Source organism: Parus major, chromosome 7 (genome assembly GCF_001522545.3).
Source record: "Parus major isolate Abel chromosome 7, Parus_major1.1, whole genome shotgun sequence".
Taxonomy (NCBI): domain Eukaryota; kingdom Metazoa; phylum Chordata; class Aves; order Passeriformes; family Paridae; genus Parus; species Parus major.
The window spans coordinates 5152972-5175801 of NC_031776.1; the positions used below are offsets into that span (position 1 = coordinate 5152972).

A 22830-nucleotide genomic window follows, 5' to 3' on the forward strand; every position below is an offset into this window, starting at 1 on the left:
AGCAGGCATGGCTTAGTATGTGCACTTCATTCCACCCTTGCTAATTCCCAGTCTGTCTCCCAGTTTTGTCAGCAATCTCTTGTTATACCAGGAGGCTGGAGGCAGTAGCACAGCCATCCTAAACTGTCTTTAAAAGCAGAGGTCTGGGAATAAAGTGCCTTGTTCTGGCACTCCTGAATCAATAAACTTTATTTAAGGACTGTGGAGAGTGACTTCCCATGGTAACAGCCAGAGAAGATACTCATATGTCCTTAATGCACAACATAATCTCCTGGGTTTGAACACTGTTAAACTGAGTGATAATTATTTGGCATCTTTTATTAAACATTGATTTCTGAAGCATTTTTCTGAAGACTAATGCTAAGTACAAAGTGTTCACATGCATCTAATCTTTGCCCTAGGGTGGGAGTAAGAATGAAAATAATCAAGTCTGCCTTGCTGTGAAGGCTGGAAAATACCGCTGCTGTTCAAAGGAAGAAAGATTGGCATTCCTCTAGTAGGTGCTGCACATACATAGAACAAGCTTGAAGCAAGTTTTACAGGTATTTTTGTTTTTAATGTGTTAAGCTGAAAACCCTGGTTGATCACTGTAGCATTGAGAAGAGCTTTCAGCAGTTCTATCACTTGGTGCAGCAACATCTGCTCACAGGTAGAGCATCTTCCAGTGTCAGAATTGGTCAGTGTGGTGGGATGGCTAGCTTGTCCTGTCTCTGCTGGACAATTCTTGTCCACAATTTCTCTGTAGTAAAAAACCCCTTATTTTTCTTTTTTAGCTGTTGTCTAAAAGCCACTAATACCAAACACAGAAATTACAACTGATGTCTTAGATTCTGTTGCCTTTTAAAAGCTGCTGCTTAGTCTGGAGGGTTGCACTGTTGGACTGCTTTACTAATGTTTAAAGCAGCTAAATAAGTAATGTAAATATTTAAACACTAGCTATAGTGAAATCATCAACAACAAGATTAAAGCCTAAACTGCTCTGAAGACATTTGTGGTAATTTTGCTCATATTAATAATTCCTTTGGTTTCAATTACCTTCTCTTCTGAGGTAACTGCTCTTATACATGAGACAATCCTGTAAAAAGAGGAGTGGCATTAAAACCTTTGCTTTTGAAATAATGTTGTTTCAGTATCAAAATTTTGTATTGAGGCTTTAGGGTGTACCAGTACACCAATGAATACACTTTTTCAAACATAGGAGATGGCAAAAGTAAAAGTTAGAAGTGAAGTGTTTCTTGCTGATACTATGCAAATATGTCAAACCATTTTTTGTGAGAGAATGTTTGGAAAGTACTATTCTGTGTTTATTCCTTAACATTTTTTGGGTAATTCCATGTTCTAGAATAAATTATGAACATTCTTTTGTTTTGATTCCTGCAGTAAAAGCTTGGATAATACTTGATGGAGTAGTACTTTTTATTTTATCCTTGGATTCCTGTTGCTTAATAGCTGCTGAATTTTCATAGCTTTTGAAGTGTCAGTGAACTTTGTTTCAGTGTCTTGTGTATAAAAAGTACCTGTTTGTAAGTTCCAAAAGAGTTTGTTTTATATCAAGGGAAGGAGAAGCATTTGACAGCTTGTATAATGAGTAAACTGTATTTCTTTTTCCAGTTGCAACATAATGTCCTTTTTGTTCCTAAACTTTTTTTTTTTTTTCACTGTGGTGCTCAATTGCTAGTGTTTCTTAACTTTAGATTTTTAAATGAGCAGTTCAAAAGGGCTGGAGGGAGTGTGGGCTGGATTTGGGCTATTATGTCTTTAATTCAGACTGATAAACTGAAGTATATAATAGATGTCAAATTGTTTCTTCATAAATAGATGGAAAATATTTTCAGAGGAAAACCCAGCTCTGTAGCTGTGCTGTTGAACTGCTTTTATAGTTTATGGCAGAGACTCATGACTTGGTGTATGAAAAAACATGTCATGTCACAATCCCAGAATATCCTGACTGGATTTAACGTAATATACGTCTTTTAACGTACCTGTGGTTTTTGTCATGCATCAGCAGATGAGATGTCTCAACAGACTACTTTTTCAACATGTGAGAAGTAAAATAAACAGTAAAATAAATACAGAAAGATTGGAAGTGGTGTTTTTTTATCCTGACCATAGGACTGATGCTGAGTGCCTACAGGTTGTTGCCTTGTGTTTGGGTGGTTTATGTCTTGAGGTGGTACCTCAGATGTCTGTTTTGATTCTCATTGCCTTGAAATATTTTCATCTCATCTTAAGAAAGTTAGTATTTGGAGATATTCCTAAAAGGCCCCAATGTGTTATGTTCTTCAGATGATTTTCAAGTATCCTTTGCTGCCCTGGGAGAAATCATGGACATGTTTCTAAACTTTTTAGGGTAAATGAATTCACTAGTAAGGGACAAAGAATTGGTTTATTGGATTTTTTGCAAGGTAACAATATGGACATGCTGTGGCAAAGTGCTGAGCTCCTAAAAGAGGCTCTCCCTGCAGAAGGTGTTGGGGGGAAGCATGTCATGGCTTGAACAAGCTCCAGAATAGCCATTTGTCACTGGACAGAGCCAGGTAGGACATGCTGAAGAACAGAGCTTTGTTCCTGGATTTTATAACATAGTGGTATTTCCCTTTCTTTGCTATTTAGAGTTTTTACTGGTTCAAGGTGTTACAAGTCTCATTTTTTGCTTCACCTGTCATTACTGCTCCCAGTATAACAAAAAGAATTACTAAGATGAGCTTTTTTCCTTAGTTCTTAACCCTGTCTGGTTCTTTCCCTCACTGCAGCTGCCAATATGAAAGGACTTTTGGTATTCAGTGGTAAACTTAAAGTCTCAATTTTCATAGGTTGTTTTTAGTTTGTTAGGGAATTACTGATTGGAGTAATGTTGCATATAAGGAAGATAATGTGAAATCTAAATAAACTCAAGGACATACTAATACAAAAACTTAGTTAAAAACTATTAGCAGTGTGTTTTCTCAGAATTAATTGTAACTTTATGCAATGCTTGCATAGGAAGAGAATTATCAAAACCTTGTTTTTAAGATATGTTTTTTGGTGGCTGTTGCCACAAATATGGGATTTTCACATCACACCTAATTTATAGCTCATGTTCTAAGAACTTGGGAGTTTTTATTTGTGGATATGGGAACACTAGGTTGGGACTTGGATTCTGAACTGAGTATTCTAGGTATTTTTCCTGCTTTATGCTAAGAACAATGTAGTATTTACAGTAATCTTTTTATTTTTATTGGAAAATGCCACCATGGAGTGTTGGGAAATAAAAATGTCTTTAAAAAAAGCTGAGATCTAATCAATGCAATATGCTCTTTTATGATCTTTAAATATTGTGTCAGATCTCTTTTTTTTGACCAAACTCTAGTTTAAGACCTGAGGTGTGGTGCCATCGGTTTGTGTTGTGTAGCTCTGCTCTGTGTAACTTGAATTCAGTGCAGGTTTCTGCAGGGTACCAGCACCCTCTGGTGGGCTGTGTGATTGTGGTTTTGGAACTGTTTTACAACAGTCTTATCTTCACTCTGGTAAGGCCCCATCAATACTTTTTAGAACTAGGAGGTTGTCTGTTAAATTAAAGCTGTTCCTAATCCAACAGCTGTGCCTATTCATAGAAATAAAATTGCTCACAGCATCCCTGTTATCCTCCTTAGAATCAGAACCACTAAACAGTTTGGGTTGGAATAGACCTTAAAAATGGGTCTGTGTGTGTTTTACCCTGCATCTGCCAGTTGTTTTCCACCCCACTGTTGGTAGTTGAGGGATTTTCCTCTTTTGCAGGAGAATGCAGTCTGATGTCAGTGGGATCAGGAAGGTGTTTGTAAAGGGGGTTGTTGTATGAGGGGCCTTTTATGTGGATTAAAATCAATCCCTAAAAATAAAAACTAAAGATCTAAATTAAAAAAAGTCTACCAAGATGAAAACTCTGGGTTTGCTTTCAGGATAAGTTGGCTGTGATAGCACAGATGATTTTAAACCATTATTTACCACATTTTGCTGACCTGCTCTCTTAGAAGATGCAGAGATTTCAGATTAGGTACTACTGCATAACTGCTTGTACCTTATGGATGTTTCTTCTGACCCCCACTATTAACCCCAGTATTAGGCATCTTGAGTCTTGATTTCTTTTTTTTCCATACAGAATGTCCAAAATCATCTTTGCTAGGGTTACAAAAAGGCTTGGCTCTGGGACTGTGTATCTGTAGTATGGACTGTTTATTTCTGGAGTACCAGAAATTTGTCCCTTTTAAGGTCAGGAGTTGCTATTTGTAATGCACAGATTTTTCAAGAACCAAGCAATTGACTGGATTTTCTCTTCTTGCAGGTTGCAGAATCAGCATGTGTCTCCAATAGTTAAAAAGGTAAGCATACTGCATTTGCAGACGTGGAGCAGGATCCTCTGTTCTCTGTTTGATGCATTTGGCTCATAACTTGGAGGAGCAAAGACTTCATCTTAATGTATTTGAACACTTATTTAGTACTTCATTGTTTTATCTGTAAGTTTTATTTGTATTTGGACTCTAAATCCCTTCACAATTATCAGATCAACAGTTTAAAAATAGAGAGAATATTGGTTGTCAAGTTGATACTACAAAAAGTTACCCTTCTGCAAATTTGTTTTTTGCAATGCATATTAATAAAGTAAATAGGCACAGTTGGCATGTAGGACTTGAGAGTTTGCAGAGTGTTTGAGCAAAGCTTAATAACTGATTTTGGTGGGAAAAGAGGAAATAAGCCCAAATTTTAAGTCTATCTCCTAATCCAAACCATCAGCCTATGTCTATGACTTTTTTTTTTTATGAAATAGCTTCAAGATATCTGAGTCTCTTTTAACCTCCCTTTTAAAGCTGGTTTAGATATTTCTTCCAATTTGCTATTATATTTCTTAGCACTGAAGAACTGTATCAGTTATCTTTTAAGTGATGTTGAAAATATTAATATTAGTTACTGGGAGGTCTAGGCTGTTCAGTTTTTCTCTCTGAATAGTTACCACTTTTGCCTTGGCAGCACATCATAAATACATTTCTGACAGTTACAGGCGTCCTTTGGGAAAAAAATATGTTAAAAATGAGAAATTCAGTCCTAACAGTAATCTGGTAAGAAGGTTAGAGACAAAGGAATAAATCTGCAAACATCTTAAGTTATTTCTAATTGGGAACAGAGCTCTAAACTTCCTTGGTTGAGGGAACAATAAATGCAAGCTCAATTATTTATGTAACAGCAGATGGCGCAGTTGGAGTGGCTTTAATCACCTGCAGAATAGACTCCAAGCTGACCAATAAACTCCAGTATGTGGTTATATATCAGAGCTCTTGGGGTTCCCAGTATGCAGCCAGCAGCTCTGCATCTGGAATTTGCTGTGCAGAGCAGCTTCTCAGGCTGTAGCTTACTAATTCTAGCAGTTGATGCTAATTTCTATTCGTTCTTGCTGAAGTACACAAAACTAAAAGGAAAACTGCTGTTGGCCTGTAATACTGTCCTTGTGCTTGAAAAATACCCAGCTTGCTTGTGAGAGCAAAAAATTTTAAAAAAATCTTTAAAGGTGCTTTCTAAATACAGTGTACAAGTATTTCTTCAAAGAGCATGTAAAGTAAGCTGATAATAGGGGCCAAGTCTATAAGTAAATGAGATTTTCAAGGATGTTTAAATGCATGGAGATTTTCATGTGATGTATATTTAAAAACTTACGTTATGTGGTGTATATAAATATGCTTTATATATATATGTAAAATAGGGGTTGCAGCATGGCTTTGAGCCTCCTGCTGGCCAGGGAACCTAGACAGGGAAGGGAGTAGAGATGCCACAGCTGCAGGGTCCAGTGGTGAGCTTGAGCATGTTGGGTTTGGTTAGTGAAGTGCTGCTAATTTAAGATCCCAGTGGCAATGTCTTTCAAAAAATGCCAGCCTGGATAATTGTCAAAATAAGATAGTGCATGTAAGTCATCTACCAGAGATCATCTAGATTGAATCATGTGCTGTGTTCCTGATGTACTGAGAAATAAAGGTCTGAGAGCAGCTGGAGGTGACTGGTCAGAGAAGTCTCATCACTGTAGTAACAGACTGAAGAAACCCATGGAGTTTGCCCCTGCAGGCATTCCCTGCTAGAAAGTGCTTTTTTGTCCTGTGATGTTTAATCTGGGGGCAGGATTAAAAAATAGCTGCAACCCTCAGTCTGTGCTGATGACCTGTACAATCTACAGGATCAACATATGTTTGTTGGTCACTCAAATGGGGAAAGAGGGTGATACCACATTATCCCATAATGTCACATGTTACTTTTTAGTTTATGGAAAGGCTGGGAAATACCACAGGTAATGTTGACAGTGGGAGGCCTCTTGGTCAGGCCTGATAGAAGCCCTTGTATGGAAAATCTGTGACTAAAGTATATTTGAGATTGGTGTATTTATGTATTCCTGCTATTTCCAAATACATTCTGTGCCTTTTGAGGCAGTGTATGCAATGTGAGCATGAGAAATAAATGTAAAGGATGCTGAAAGCATCTTGTTTGATGCTTGTATGCTGTATAACTATTTCCTTGCTTATGTCTCTCCTTGTTTCTGAGCTACAAGACTGAAGAGTTGCCCTCCCTTATTAATAACAAAATAAAATTAAACCACACCTAGCAGTGAGGATGTCTTTGATCTAGTCCTTTTATAAGAGAACTGTCTTTCCTTGCCCCTTCTGTGTGACAAAGGGTTAATTGTCACATGTGCCTCTGGCAGTGGATACGAGTGAGCTGCATCCTTCACTCATCTTTGTTCACTGGACTGTGCATCAGTGCACTCCATGGTTCTGGGGGCTGGGTAGAGGAAGCACAGGGCTAACTCTCCTTTTGGGAATACATTGCTGCTGCTTTGGGAGGAGGTGAGGGGGTGGCACAGGTGGTAGGGGGTGCGTGGCATCGTGTCAGGCCATGGCTCTGGGCAGGGGGAACCTCTGCAGCGTGGCCTGACTGCACTGGAAATGCAGGAGGATGAAGCTATCTGAGAGGAGAGGTATTGCTGATTTTAAATGCTGGAACAAAGGAGTAGCTGGAGGGGTGGTGGTGATGCTGTAAATGTTGCTTTCAGGTGAGGTTTGAACCTCTTTGCTAAGTGCAACTTCAGCATTTGACTTCGGATTCATAAGAAATCCAGTTTGTCGGAAATACTTTGAGCAAGATGCATTTCCTCATGTTTTATTTCACTTGATTTTCAAGGTTTGGAAGGAGAGGACTTTTTAACAAATATGAAAATTCTCTAAAGCTGCAGCTTTCTGACTTACACTGTTTTCTAATAGTGCTGTGTCATCTATCAAGTTAATGGGATTTTTTGTGTAAACGCCATTCACTGAATGTAAGTGTTGTTAGCTGCTAAATTTCCTTTTCAATACATATTTAGGTTTTCTCTCAGTAAAGAGAATAAACCAAGGTAACTCTTAAAGTCTTTCTCAACTTTTTTTGCATGCAGTCAATACCTAGGATATGCAAGCAGAAGAAATGCAGGTTATCTGTAAGTCCTCATGTGCTGTGTACTTGCTATAGCTAACATTTACCTAAAAATTTCTCAAGTAGTCTCCCGTGGAAATAAAAGCAAATTCTGTTGTGTTGGCAGCTGCATTTTTAAGTATTTCTGATGTTCTTCCTATCTATGGAAATACTCAGTGGTTCTATGCCTCTTATGTTCTTTACCAGAGTGATCTGCTGGTGCAGTTGTAGGGGCTGGAGGGAGGAGCTGAGCACTGCTAACTCGTGTGTTTTTTTATAAAGAAAGGATTTGGAACAAAGGTGATAATTCTTTATATTCCATGAGTAGTCTAACTCTTAAACACAAGTGGTTAAAGCTTAAAACAGGGAGCTTAGTGTCATTTGGCTGCATTAACACTGTAGGATTGCATCTCTTAGGTGCCTTAGGGCTCTTCTGTCAACTGTCCTGCTTGGCTGTTTATCTTCCTCAACGCATTCAGAATCTATTTTGGCACAGTTACTGAAACTATTTTAAAAAAATTATGCAAGTAGAGTTTCTGTCTTTCTCTGCTTTTAGCAGACAGGAGCTTGCCTTTTCTCTCCTTTAGGCTGTGGGGTGAGGTGCTGAGCCCAGGCAGGTAACCCAGCTTCTCAGGAGGGTTTATCCGTGGTGTGGAAGTGTGGGACAGCTCTACAGCTTTTGTCACTTCTGCCCTGGCTCAGGGCACTCACTGACCTCCTTGGCAGAAGTTAAACCAGGAATTGTTCAAGTCCTTTGTCCTTGACTACAAAGTGGTGCTGCCTGAGTAACTGGAGCTGTTGTGATGTGCTAATGAAGGTGATAATTATTTACAAGTCCTGTTGATTACAGTCAACTAATTTCCTCTTGTTACAGTGGAGTGTGCTGATGTTGTGTAATGTAAACTCCCAAGGGTTGGGCACAAGAGGTTATACTAGATGGGGTTACAATCAGGTGTGTGTTCAGTCACTAGTGGGGTCCCACACGGCTCTATCCGTGTCCCTGTGCTCTTCAGCATCTTCATAAACAGCCTGGAGGCAGGAATCAAAGGAATACTAAATAAGTTTGCTGCCAATACTGAATTGGAAGGAGCTGTTGACTCCCTCGAGGGCAGAGGGGCCCTGTAGAGAGACCTTGATGAATCTGAGGGCTGAGCAGTCACCAACCATGAGAGGTTTAATATGGAGGGCAAGTGCTGGATTCTGCACCTGGGGTAGGGCAGCTCTGCCTGTGTGTATAGACCAGGACATGAGAGGAATGAGAGGCTGGAGAGCTGTGGGAAAGGACTTGTGGGGATCTTGTCTGATGGCAAATTGAGTAGGAGTCAGCAGTCCCCTGGCAGCCAGGAGGAGCATCAGACACAGCAACCCCAGCTGGCAAGGGAAGAGATTGTTCCACTTTGCTCTGGGCTGGTGTGGCCTCACCTTGAGTCCTAGGGATGGGTTTGAGCACTACAATATAAAAAGACATGAAGCTATTAGAGATTGTCTGAAGGAGGCTGTGAAGGAAGTGAAGAGTCTGGAGGGGAAGCCATAGGAGGAACAGCTGAGAGCACTTGACTTGTTCAGCCTGGAGAAGACTGGGGAGACCTCATTGTGATCTTCACCATCCCACTCTGTCCTTTGGCAGATTGGGGCTGCATCTTTCAGTCCCTGATGGACATCTCCATTTTAGGAGGTATCTTTGGTCAGGATTTATCCAAACTGCCCAATGCCAAGCCCAGGTCTGAGGCTGCTGCTTTTAAAGGATGTTTAAAACTTGACCTAATAAATTGGTACCTTAAAGCCTAAATATCCCCCTCCCTGTTTTCCAGGCAGAAGCCATCTCCGCCAGCCAAGAAACCAGCAAAGATATTTCACAATGGATGCAGATGATGAAGAAAATATGAGTAAGATGTGTTTATTTACATAGCAATAAACTCTGTAATAGTTTCTGAAAGTAATTTTTGTTTCCCAAGCACAGGAGCAACTGCAAAGAAACTTCAGATGCAGAAATTGAAGTCCTTTAAAATACAGTGAAAAAGAGTAAATTGGAGCTTATGCATTAACAGTGTTTTAAATGTGCTACTATATCTTCTGTATTATACTTTACACCTTAGATTTTTCTTACAGCAGTGGACTAATCAAAATATTTCCCTGTCTTGAACCAGCAGTGAAGAAGGGAGGGATAATATCAGTAGTGCCCATGCCAAGGTGTAAATGCTAGTGTGGAGTGAGATGAAGGAGATGGAGTTGAAGAGTATAATGTAAAGGAGGGAGAGTGGAAAATAAGAAAGAAAAAAGCAAAGGAGGAGCTGGAAGCTCTGTGCAGGTCTCACATGTGCTGCCTATTCTCTTTAGATGCTGATTGTCCCATCCCTGAGCTAGTGAATTATTAAAGTGATTTTAAAGCATATAAACAGTCAAATGAAGTGAACATCTTGATGCTTACTTGATGCAGCCAAGTGTGTGAGGCTGCTAACTCTGGGCTATAATTAAGATCCAATAACTTATAAAAAAAGTATTCTTATTGAACCATTCTAAAATATTTTTACTGTTATTTGCCTTTCAGCTATCTTTTTTTTTTGTTGTTGTTGTGACATAAGAGAATTGTTCTGTTGCTGCTGTGCTTGACTAAATAATTGTACATTATGTTATAACAAATTTGCTTCTTTTTCCCCCAAGTGACAGTGGCTAAAGAGTGCATCTGGCAAAGGTGACAAAGCCCTGCAATGGTTTTGGAGCAGAAGAATTGTAGTTCAGTCTAGAAGAGTTACAGAACAATTTTAGGAGATGAGGAAGTTAGATCATTGTGTTAAAATAAACCAATCAAACCCAAACCAGACATCCTCCCCCTCATCCCTCCCCCCCAAAAAAAAACAAACCCAAAACCAAAGCAAAAAATATTACCTGAAATAGAATTAATCTTTTCTCCTTAGTGAAACAGTGAACTCAACTGCAATATACTTGGTATAATTTTCTTTTCCTTGATATATAAGAAATTATTTCACATAGATACGTTTCTAAAGGTGGCTTCTCTATGGAGGCCTTTAAAAAGTCTAATTGGATAATTCTCATAATGTTTTTGATAAAATATCCCTTTTCTCAATAATGTTATAGCTGAGCATGAATAGAAAGTGCCTTCCTGAGCTAGAGAAATATAATCTCTTTATAGGGGCATTTTCAATTTTGTGTAATTAAGAAAAACACTAAAGTTTTGTCTGCTTATGGATTTTTTTTGTGTTAGTGCATCAATATGGGAAACCATTCAAGGAATTTGTTATTTTGTCAGGGGCTTGGCTCAGTGGAACTGTTTAGGAATGCATTTGTATAACCTCAGTTTTGAGTTGTCAGAACCTTGGCTGAGCCCAGTTCATATAAAGTACAAAATGACCTTCCTTTATGTGCCCACACAAACATCATGAATTTGAAATGTTAAATCATCTGATTTGGGGGGTGTGTTTGTGAAATCAAAGTTTAAATTCTTAAATTCTTCACTTTGATGTGTGCAGACATACTTTTTTTTAAACCTTTTCTCTCTTTACTTTTATATCTCTTATAATTGTGAAGTAGCATATTAAAAATTTCCTATTAAATTTTTTATTATTTTATGTAACTCCTTTTGGGGAAAGGTTCTTAAAGGAAAGGAAGATGGGCTATGCAGTTGTATTTATTTTGGTTTATGGTAAATTTTGGAGAAAATTTCTGAATGGGGTTTTTCTAGAAAGTAAATTTAAGTTGCCCCTCCCTTAACTAGTTTGGGAAAAGATTTTTTTGGAGAAAAGTGGAAAAAATTGTTTGCTTAATAAGTAAAATACTTATAAATATAAAAAAAATTAGTAATAAGCAATAAAACTTTCTGTTATTTGAAGAGGTTGTAAATTCAGAAAGTTTTTGTTGTGGGGTAGCCTGTGGTTGCATAACAAGAATTCCTTTGCAGAAGCCAGAATTAAGATGATTTTTTTGGTTCAGATTAAATCTAAGACAGTGATAATGTCTTACATTAATAAATTAATATCCCTGAGAAAACAGTGTTTCAGACTTCACTTTTTAGAGTTTTCCTTCTTTATTCTTTGGTCATAGAGATGCTACAAGATATTTGGGGAAAGAGATGGTTATTTGGAATGTTTGTTTCTGGTTGTTTTGCATGGCTGGTGTGTCTGAACACTTGGAACACAAGCGTGTGACTTTCCTGACCTTTCTCTTTGATCTGTTTTCTCCTTTTTCTAAAAGATGCTCTGAAGAGAGCATGTGGTTTTTTCTGCTTGTTTTTAAATGAAAAAAATTACTTATTTAGAACTTCCCCAGGCCACTAAATGAGAGCAGCAGTATAAGGGATAGCTAGAACCATCTTTTGATCCAACTAAGAGTCATCTAAATTTAATGAATTGTGCTCCAGATCAGACAGAGCAGGGGGAGTGTCTCTCAGCAAGCAGGTAATGGAAGGTCCCCAATGGATAAAGCATCTTAATGGCAGATGCTTTTTAATTACAGGGAATGAACCCAAAAATAAACCAGCATGTCCAGGTGGAAGGTTTATTTCTTTATTGGCATAAAAAATTCCCCATACCTGTTCCCTGCTTTGAGTGTTCTTGGGTTTGTAAGCGCTCAGACAAAATCTGGGGGGCAGGACTGTCCTTCTGCTGAAGTTGTTGGTGTCAGCTATGATTTTTATTCTGGTGGCCTCCACAGACATAACTCAAATACCTAGTTGAAGCTGCCAGCTGTTTTTGATGACTAGAAAATACACCAATTTAATGAAAAATATCCAGTTTTTAAATCATGGGTTGTATAAATGATTAAGAAAACAGGATCTCAGTCATCAAGTGTTTATTTTGTGTTAATGCTACTTTAAAGCTTTAAATGCACAGCAGATATGATGGACTTCAAAGGGGTCTCTAAAGCATTCATTCCTTGAAAAATTCAATTTAAAGATTGGAAATATTAGATTTCTGTAAAATCATGTATGATATCCAGTGTTACACATTAGAATCATAAAACTTTATAAAACAGCAAATAAATGCCAGTAAATGTAATAGGACTGTCAGGTGGAGGATCAAAGAAAGCAATGGGAGATGTTTTCATGCCATTTGTAATGAAATGCAGAAGAACCTTGCTCAGGACTTTGTGGATGCCATGGGTTTATGGGGTCTTTAGAAGCCATTAGGAAACTTTGTTTTGGGGAAAAAAAAAAGCACATGTGGCTCCTTGCCTTGACCTCTGGGAGAAAGCAGAGCTGACAGGCTGCCCTGGGGAGGGTCACTGTGTCCTTATGCTGGTGTGATACCCTCTCCTGGGGTCTGCTGGTGGCCCTGTCACATGTGGGGAACTGGGCAAGGTGACGAAGAGGCAGGAGGGCCATTCCTGACTTCCCTGGAAGGGTGGCATGCCTGGAAAAGGCATCCAGGGAAAGGCTGTGCTGCAGGCTCCATGTCTGAACATGGACAAGATTGGAGGTGACATCTCTGACTTGAACAGCTTATGTTTTGACTAATCTTCCCAAGCCCTCGGGTAACTAGAGAGCCTCAGCACTGCTGGGCCAGACAGGCTTAGGAGAAGAACCAAAAACGTACCTTCACCCTCGGTCTGAGAGGGAGGGACCTCTCCTTGCAGTCCAGTGACTCTGTGGGTTGAAATAAGCACAGGCCCTTTTGGTTTGCACAGAAAGTCTTTCACTTTTCCATCACAAATTTGGATTTGGATCAACTCCACAGTTGCCTCCTTTCCTGGTCTCTCGGTTTGACTCAGGATCAGCTCCCCACATTATTCCTCTCCAAGTTTCTTCCACCCTGCAGATTCTCCAAGGCTAACAAAGCCTAGTAGCTCTCAGGCAAGGAGTAGTTTTCTTCCCTTCTCTCTTAGTGAGCCAAGGTAAGCCTGCAAGTTTATTTCTTGCTCCCTACAAGTCTCTCCTGTCAGGACATGGTTTCCCCTACCTGATGAAGGAGTTCCTCCAGCTGCCATGCTTATATGCAAAAGTTTTTCTTTTTAATGTTCAGCTGGAGTCTGTTCAACTCCTATTTTCCTTCTGTGGTTTCTGGTAGTGGTTTTCATATAAAAAAGAAATTAAACCAGAGACCATAAATTAGTGTTAACACAATAATTTCTGTTTAGCCTGAAGGTCTTGGTGGTTGATAACAAATACCTGGTGCCACCAGTAAGGGCAGTGTTTTGGTTAAGATGTAAGAAACTCACTGTAAGGAAAGATCTAAAAATTTCCTCCATTGTCTTGCATTCCTCCACCATAGATATATATATTTTTATAAGGAATATATACATGAACACTGTGTTGACAGTTGTGGCCCTATAGCCTTCGTTCTCCAGGCAATATGTTTGTTGCTGAACAAGAGCTCCTTGATTAAATCTAGCAGATTTCTAGCAATGAAATGCTTCAGAATTTCAATTCTTGACCAAATTTAATTGACTTAATTGCATGATCAGTACTGTACAATTCTTTGTTGTGCTGCTGTGATTTAATGAAATATGTTCCTACTTTGGCATTTTCTTTTGATCTGTTTTTTTCCTTCCTTTTTTTCTCTTTGAGCACCGAAAGGAGTAACCTATCGAGCTTTTGCTGGAGGATGTTATAAATGAAAATTTAGTAACCATTCCATCAGCTTTGTAACCTGGGTGAAGTGATGTGTGCATGGTAGGGGATTCTTAGGGAAGACTGAAAGCGCGTGGCTGGAATTTGTCACTTTATTTAGAAAGAGAGTTTCCACCTGGTTTGCTCTAATTTCAATGACCATTTACTACCTTGGATCAGTGTACAAGTAATAGAGATATACTGAAATTTTGTAAGAGGAGAGTTAAAAATATTTGTTCTATAACATTTGCCTTTTCATTCACAAATACCAGTAGAAAGCACCAATAGTTAATTTCCTTAGTTTCTTCATCAGGATGAAAATGAGGTCTTTGAACTTAGAGCAAATTTAATTCCTTATATATAGCTCTGACATATCATTACCCCAACTTATATTTTTGAAAACAAATCATTAAATTAATATTATATTGTCTTCCCTGCCCTCCCATTAAAATATTATCACTGTGAGTGTGCAGCTTTTGTCACACTTTTGTCCTGTATTGCCTTAGAGAGGATCTCTAGTGATTTTTGGGTTTGTAACTCCATGACAACAGTTTTCTTGACAAGGAATTATGCTTGTAAATGATAAGAGATTTTTTTGGTAGGAGGCTGTGTGGAAATATATAGTTTTGTGGTCCTGCTGGCACAGGGGGCAGCTGAAGTTCCTGAGAAAATTGGGATGAGGTTAAATGAGTGTTTAGAAAAATCATAAAAACCCACTGAATTTGAAAAATATAGAATAGCTAAAGAGAAACAAGAACATTCAAACACTCTTCAGCCATAGTACCTACTAAAGAGCTGCCTAATTTTTCATTAGTTTTCATTGTTTTCTGAATGAAAGGGTTTTTTTATGTAGTTTTTAAATCTAAGCAACTAAAATCACTGCGGGAAGAAAAATAATATGACTAAACTGATAATAAACTAGAATTAAATATCTGGCTCAGAGTTGTGGTCTTAGGCATCCATTTTTACATATGGTAGTTGTTTCTTTTGTGGGCATATGTTGTTGTAGCTCATATTGCTGATTTAAAGTGTTTTTGAGACTAAATATAACTTTATAAGGAAAAGTTTTGTTCCAGCATAATTAAAATGAAAAAAAACAAGTTGTAGTGACTTTTTGCTGTGCAGTTGTATCAGGTGTGTAGTTTGAAGATGGAGTGTGTTACTCCTTGAATTACTGAGAGGTTGTGTTACATTATCATCATCTCCAGTTGTATTGCAAAAATTTTTAACCTTGTGAGCACACATCACTTAACCAGTTACAAAGAGAGATAAAGGAATCTATAAATTTTGCATTTACAAGATCCTGCACCGAAGGCATTGTAAGTTACTCTTTCTGGGCACCGCAGGTTCGAGCAGCACCGACATTAAAGAGAACCGCAATGTGGACAACGTTCCCCCCAAGGACAGTGCCGGGCAGGCGCCTGGCGAGGGGACCCCACTCTCCAACGGCGGTGGCAGCAGCAGCAGGAAGAGACCTTTGGAGGAGGGCAACAATGGCCATTCCAGATTTCGCCCCAAGAAGAGGAAGAAAACGCCCGGCCCTGTTCTGCCAAAGAACGCCCTGATGCAGCTTAACGAGATTAAACCTGGTTTACAATACAAACTCCTCTCCCAGACAGGGCCGGTCCACGCCCCTATGTTTGTGATGGCAGTGGAAGTCAATGGGCAGGTGTTTGAGGGGTCTGGCCCGACAAAAAAGAAAGCCAAGCTTCACGCTGCCGAAAAGGCTCTGCGCTCCTTTGTCCAGTTCCCAAATGCCTCAGAAGCCCACCTGGCCATGGGCAGGACTCTGTCGGTCAACACGGACTTCACGTCCGACCAAGCAGACTTCCCCGACACCCTTTTCAACGGGTTTGAGACTCCAGTCCCTTCCGACGCTTCCTTTTACCTGGGCTCCAACGGGGACGGGTCCTTCGGCTCCGGCGGGGACTACGGCTTGCCGTCGTCTGCCGTAGCCAGCAGCCTTTCCCAGTCGCCTCTCCCCCCACCCTCCCCCTACCCCATGGCCAGCGGGAAGAACCCCGTCATGATCCTCAACGAGCTGCGCCCGGGGCTGAAGTACGAGTTCCTCTCGGAGAGCGGAGAGAGCCACGCCAAAAACTTTGTCATGGCTGTGGCGGTGGACGGTCAGACTTTCGAAGGCTCGGGGAGGAATAAAAAGCTGGCAAAAGCTCGGGCTGCGCAGTCAGCCCTGGCATCCCTGTTTAACATGCAGCTGGACCAGACTCCATCTCGCCAGCCCATTCCCAGTGAGGGGCTCCAGTTACACCTGCCACAGGTGAGAAACCCTTTGGGTGTTGTGGATGGCTTTGGGTAATGACCAAGAGGAGTCAAGTCATGTGTATTGAATCAGTTTGAACAGCATTTCTGCTTCTCTAGATATGTGTGTGTCTCTATATATATACACATCCATGTGTATGTATATTTGTATTAGGTGATTTATACAGTTACAGCTTCTGACAATTTGTATTTTCTTGCACAGAGAAGAGGCTTTGTTTCTGTTGTTTTCATGTTGTGTTAGAGAGCACCAGTGCCAGCTTGAATTACGGTTTGTGCTGGGGAAAGATTGAATCACATCTTGCTCATCTCAGGCAGCAAGACTTAAATGGAGTTCAAAAGAGAATTACTGCTTTAAGTGAAGTTATTATTTGATACAACAGTTTTTAGCAGAGAAGAAAATCATTCTCTCCTGCAAACAGAAATTGTTGCAAGTCAAGGTCAGATGAAGTAAGACTGCTGCAATTGCCCCTGGTTTCCAGGGTGTGACACATTCCATGTGCATGTATCCAGGATGTGTGGTTGAGTGGCTGTCATCTGAAGGGTTGTGCTCTAGGCAAATCAATTAACATGCATATGGCAATTACTTAGGCAAGTAAATCTGGTTGAGAAATAATTTAAATCATATAATGAACTAGGGAAGGTAGCCAGCATACCAGACACAGATCAGAAATTTGAATTCACTAGAATGGAGTAATTTTGAATTTTTTTAATGCATAAAAATCCTCCACTCTTTTCTTGTTTATGTTTCTTCCCAGTCAAACTACACTAATAATTGTTAGACTGCTGTCTTTCTACTGCATCTGTTGGATCTTTTTAATGATATTATTTGCCCATCTAATTTAAAATATTTGTCTGTGAATTCTTTTGCAACTTTCTGTTTATTATGAGAATTTCAAGGCTTTGACCTTTTATATCTCAAAACTGTTGTAGATTTCATTAAAATTCTAACATACTATTCTGATATAATAATGTGGGGTCAAAGAGTATAAGTCAATGTGACTATTTTGAGTACGTTGTTTTCACAAAATAGGTGGATATTATACATATTTTAGGCCTTCCTATAGGGTTTCATTTTAATGTTGCACAATTGTGTTACTGATGAACGTTTCCTTCATTTTCAAATCCAGAGTCATGCTGTTTTAAGTACTTACAATTTCTTCAATAGATTCAGTGATTTCACACTGCATTCTCTGCTTTTAAAAGTAGATTTGACCCCAGACACCAAAAAAATTTCACAGCTAGTAAATCATGTGTAATTAGTTCTTGCATCAGTAAAGTGGTGAAAACTGGAAGAGGGAAGTGTGAAAAACCCAAGCTGAGCTGGGAAAGATGTTACATGGGTGCTGCCTCATTTAGACCCTATTTCAAGTAATTTTTTTATTCAGGAGCTTTTCATCTTGTCATCAGAATGTCATCAAGCACTTCACTGTGTTGCTTTGCTTTGAATTATAATTAGCTGTTACTGGAATTACATTAGGTCTTTTACATATTAGTGGTTTTGTTCTGGTATGCATTTAATGATTTAAGCATCTGTGGTGTTTTCAGGTCCTGCTTGATTTATCTTTTTTTAGAAGTCTGTGAGTTGTTTAATTGTTTTAGACATTGTTTACTGTTTAAAAAAGTGCTAAATTCAGAGATAATCCTAAAGTGGGTGAAATCACAAAAACTGGAGATTGCAGGAATGATGTAAATGGGGCTAGGTTTTGATACAATCAGTGGACAAAAAATGTTGGTTGTGTTGGAAAAAATGAAAGCTAGAAATATGTGAGGGGAGGAAAAATTCAAATACCAAGTGCTTAGGGGAAATAAAAGAAGTACAGCGTGGTTGTGCCCATGAAGATGTTGGAATTGACTGTCTGGGTGGCAGGTCCAAACCTGCCTGTAGCTCATTCGTGGTGAGAAGAATGGAGTTGAGAGGAGAGATGTTCCCTGTGATGGTGGTGGTCGTGACTGTGGCTAGATCTGTGACCCCAGCAGATGTCCCGAGAGCTGCAGGTGCCCCAAAGAGAGTTAAATGCAGAAACACATGTGCAAAGTATCAAATGATACAGAAGGGTTGCTAAAATCAAAAATTGATTGTTCTGAAATGGGTGTGAGAATAATCTTGTGGTCTGTACAGGGGATTACTGAGGTGCTGATCCTGTGGTTCAATTCAAGCTTGTCTGCTTGCTCACAGCTTGGTCTGTTGTCAGAGATGAAGGAAGGTTTCCTGCAGTGAGGAACATCTCTGTGCTGCTTTGAAAAGTAGATTTGACCCCAGACACCAAAAAAATTTCACTGCTAGTAATTAATGTGTAGCTAGGAACACACTCAACATGTACCTCAGAGTGGGTGAAAATGTCTCACTGAAAAACTCAGCAGTTGTGCATTTAACACCTTGGCAGTGGGTGTGTTGGTATTGAACAGATTGTCACACTTGCATTAGAGGGACTTACCTCTCCAAAACACAGACAATATTTTTATGGTTAGCTCTGTTTTGTGAACTGATCAAAAAAGTCATAGAATGGCAAAATGGTTTGGGTTGGAAGAAACCTTAAAGATTGTTATTCCCACCCCCTGCCATGTGTGCAGACACCTTCTGCTGTTCCAGGTTGCTCCAATCCCTGTCCAACCTGCCCCTGAACGCTTACAAGGATGGAGCAGCCACAGCTTCTCAGTGCCATGGCCTCACCACCTTCACAGGGAAGAATTTCTTCCTAATATCCCATCTGATGCTGCCCTTTGTCAATGGGAAGCCATTTCCACTTCTCCTTCACTCCAGGCCCTTGCCTGAAGTTCTCTCCAGCTCTCCTGGAGCCCCTTCAAGCACTGGAAGGGCCTCTAAGGTCTCCCTTGATCCTTCTCTCCTCCAGGTGAACACCCAGCTCTCCCAGCCTGTCTCCAGAGGGGCTCCAGCTCTTGGAACATCTTGGTGGCCTTCTCTGGAGGGGTCTCACACCTCTGTCAAAGATGGCATGGTGCTGTCCCTAAAAGAAGTTCTCAGGCCAGTACCAAATGCTTTGGAATAAAACTGAGAAAAGAACATACTAGCAGCAGTAATTCCCCAGTATATGCTTCAAACTTTCAGCAGTCCAGGCTGCTGGTGTCACTCAAGGAAAGGTTTTCCATCAAACAGTGGGATCCTGCTGGTTGGAGGTATCACCTCTTCAGGCCACAAAGGGCTTATGTTAGAAAGCTGATATTGGAGGTTTTCCTAATGTTATTTCCTCAAACTGTTTACTTAAAATGATAACTGATTAGTCAAGGCGTGCAGAGAGCTGGAAATTGAAATTGTACACATCAAAGCTTAAATATAGTTATTTAAATTAGAAAGCTTGACTGTTGTGAGAGGAAGCAAATTGAGCTACACAAATGAACAGTGTAGCTGCAAATGAGATAAGTTTGAAAAACATCACTAGAGAGAGTATTATTAATCATCCACCTAATTCAATGTGTCCTTTCTTTTGTTGTGGACAGACATTGAAACAAAACCTTAAGCAGGAGAAATGGGATGAGAACCAGTACTGAATGGCTACTTGTACCTGATGTGGTTTTTTTTAGTCCTGGTTCAACCTGGGACAAGGGGAAGTATAAAAAATGATTCAAATATATAAAAGCTACACAAATAATTATGAGCATTATTGGAGATCTGGGAAAGCTACATCTGGAGAGGTACAGAGGAGTTCTAGGCAGTTATAGCAATGGATTGCTATGGATTCAAACCTGGGAAAAAGGTAATATTGAATGTATTTATGGAAATATCATTCATTATGTCTCGGAATAATTGCTGTGGAATTGGAAGAAATTTACAAGATATATCAGCATAAGTAGTGAAAGACTACAAACAGGCAGAAGTTTTTTAAAATCATTACAAGGAAACTTCTCTGAATTGTGTGTGCTGGTCACTGTTGAAGGGGAGGACCTGGTTGACCTTGATTTTACTTGCAGAGGGAAGTTCACTTAAGCCATTAATTCTGAAGATAAAGAAAGAAAAAACCAAAACAAACCAAGGGAGAATATTTCTGCTTGAGAAGGGTCCCTGGTGATCTAAGAAAAGCACAGAGGACTGAGGTGTCTTGGGTTAGTTCCTTTGAGAGCTGTGAGCTATTGCTGCTGCCTTTCCCACTGTTCAGGGGATCACCAGCATTCATCTTGGGTGGTCTCCATGGTCATTCAAGGTCTTCCTTCAGCTCCAGATTGACCTGAACTTCATCAGCTCCAGAATATTTTCAAGTGTGAATGATCAGGGTGGTTCTGCTACAGCATTGCTGCAACATTTGTATTGAACCAAAACCAGTCTGTGTGTGTAGAAAAGGAGTGGGTTCGCTGTGACTTCATCAGAGAAGGGAACAACACACCCAAAATAACTTGGAGCTCACATGCCTTACTGAGCCAACTGTCAGATATTTTAGGTCTTTCCTTTTTTGAATTACTCAACTTGGAATAATGATTTAATGCAGGGGTAGAGAAACTGTGTCAGATTTTAGAGCATTCACAGAGAAGGTGAGGCATAAGTTCAATTTCTGTCCCAATTAATGTTTATTTATATAAAAGGCAATAGAGTCAGAATGTGATGTGAAAGATCTCTACTCAGGCCAGTCAGTGGCCTGGGGTTCCTGTGGAAACAGCTTCAAGTCCATGGTTTTGAAATGGGCCATCAGGATGTAATTTCTGGCCAGTAAGTCTTGTTCCTGGTGCTGCCTTATTCCCTTCTCTTTCATGCCCATAACTATGTCAATATAATAGACATAGACTGTCTGGGAGGTGAGGATAATTCTTCTAATTTTTTGGGGCAGTATTCTTATGAAAGATCAAAATCTTAGTGACTGCATCTATAGGCATTTACCAGTGTTTATTCCTCACTGCCCAGCTGTTGTCACACAATTTTGTATCAGATAGAAATAACAAATCTTGAATGTATCTGCCTGTTTTCTGGCAGTGATTTTTCTTTTTCCTCCTCTCCAGTTTATCCTGGATTGTTTGCATCTCCAAGGTTCATTTTGTCTCGCTTGAGTTCTGTTAAGTCTTTCTTATGAGTCCTCCCCAGTGTCTGGCTCTAAGTTCATCCAAGCATTTTCAAATTTCCTTGCCAACAGCTTAGTTCCAGGCTCTGTGAGATGCAGCTCCATGCTGTTCTGCTGTGCCAGCTTACATCTTCCTAGAGGAGCTCACTGCATGCTCCTTTCTATACCAACACCACAGTTTCCTCTGCTTTGCTTGTTATGTGGGGGAAAAAAAAAAAAAAAAGGATTCTTCTGGAAAAAGCTAATGGATCCAGCCTGTTTGCAAGCTTACTACCCAGCAGCCTTTCAGGGAGCCTTTGTCAGTGGCATTAGCAGGGAAAGTGGCCATGGATTTCTTCCCAGAAACACATGGCATGTTCAGTTCTCAGTGCTGGGGAAAGCTCCTCCAGATACCAGTCACCACCCACCACCTTGTTTTTGTTTTTGTTTTTTTTTCTTTTTTTTGAGAAAAGTCAAAAAACATTGTTTATTCCCTGGATACCTTTTCTAGCATGTTTGAAAGCTTCTATTAAGCATAGAATCATAGCATAGTTTGGGTTGGAAGTAAGCTGAAGCATTTCCTGTCTGGAATAGTTTGTTTCATAGTATCTATATTCCATCACAATGTCATTCAGCATGATTTTACAGTGTGCTATCCAGCACATCACAGTATAGAGTAGAGCAGAAAATACATGGATTACAGAAATGAGGGCATAAAACTTGCAACTTGGGAAGCAAGTATCCATAACTGTGCAGTGAGGCTAGGGATAAAACATGGGGCTGGGGATTCTGTGCCTTGGCTGTACAGTGATCTGCCCTCATGGCTACAGGGAGCTTAATATAAGCCTCTTGTGTCTTAATTTTCCATTTCTAAGACCAGGGTGATTAAAAACCACTCAATTATTTGCCTTTTTTTTTGTGTATTCACCTTAAAGTTCAGCTTTCTGCATTAGGTAAGTACTAGGACAATTAAATGCAGATTTAGAGCTGTGTGGTTGTGATGCTGGCAGAACATGGACTGTAACTCAGTTTTGGGTCCCCCAACAGAAAGACCATGTTTGAAAATCAGTGCCTGACCAGACATGTTCGTGACCTCTGAGCCAAATTGCTTTCCTGAAAAATAGATGGAGTTTCAAGTGTTTGAAGAAAATTGGTGTTTGCAATGTCGAGAGTCTTCTGATTCCACAAGTTGAGCGATTGCAAAACGTGGATGAAGCTGGTGCAGTTGGGACCTGACTGCTGGTCACTGTGTCCTGTCAGGCTCTGGTGACAGCTGCTGAGCTCTGTAGTCATGACATCCAACCTTTAGTTATTTCTTGGCTGCTAAAGCTTTTCCAAAACAAAGTTAACATTGAGAGCATGTCTACATCATTTCTAGGCTGCTGGTTTTCATGAGCCTTGTTATGGAAATGGGGGTGAATGGGGCTGGTGGCCTTTAACCTCTTTTCTTTATTTTATTTTGTTGTTTTCCCTTTTTCCCTTGGGCATCTAATACATCTCTATCATAGTTTGAGTTGGAAGGGACCTTAATGCTCATCCAGTCCCACCCCCTGCTGTGGGCAG

The 22830-nt window shown here is 39.8% G+C and overlaps 1 protein-coding gene across 1 annotated transcript in view; it reads left to right on the plus strand.

Annotated features, from left to right (window-relative positions):
• Positions 1 to 393: 393 nt before the first annotated feature.
• Positions 394 to 22830, plus strand: part of ADARB1 (adenosine deaminase RNA specific B1) — a 43248-nt gene continuing 20811 nt past the window's right edge. The window contains exons 1-4 of the mRNA XM_015634924.3: positions 394 to 542; positions 4304 to 4340; positions 9255 to 9329; positions 15352 to 16283. Of these exons, the coding sequence (XP_015490410.1) occupies positions 9302 to 9329; positions 15352 to 16283 (960 nt within the window). The 5' untranslated portion in view covers positions 394 to 542; positions 4304 to 4340; positions 9255 to 9301. The remainder of the gene's footprint in view (positions 543 to 4303; positions 4341 to 9254; positions 9330 to 15351; positions 16284 to 22830) is intronic.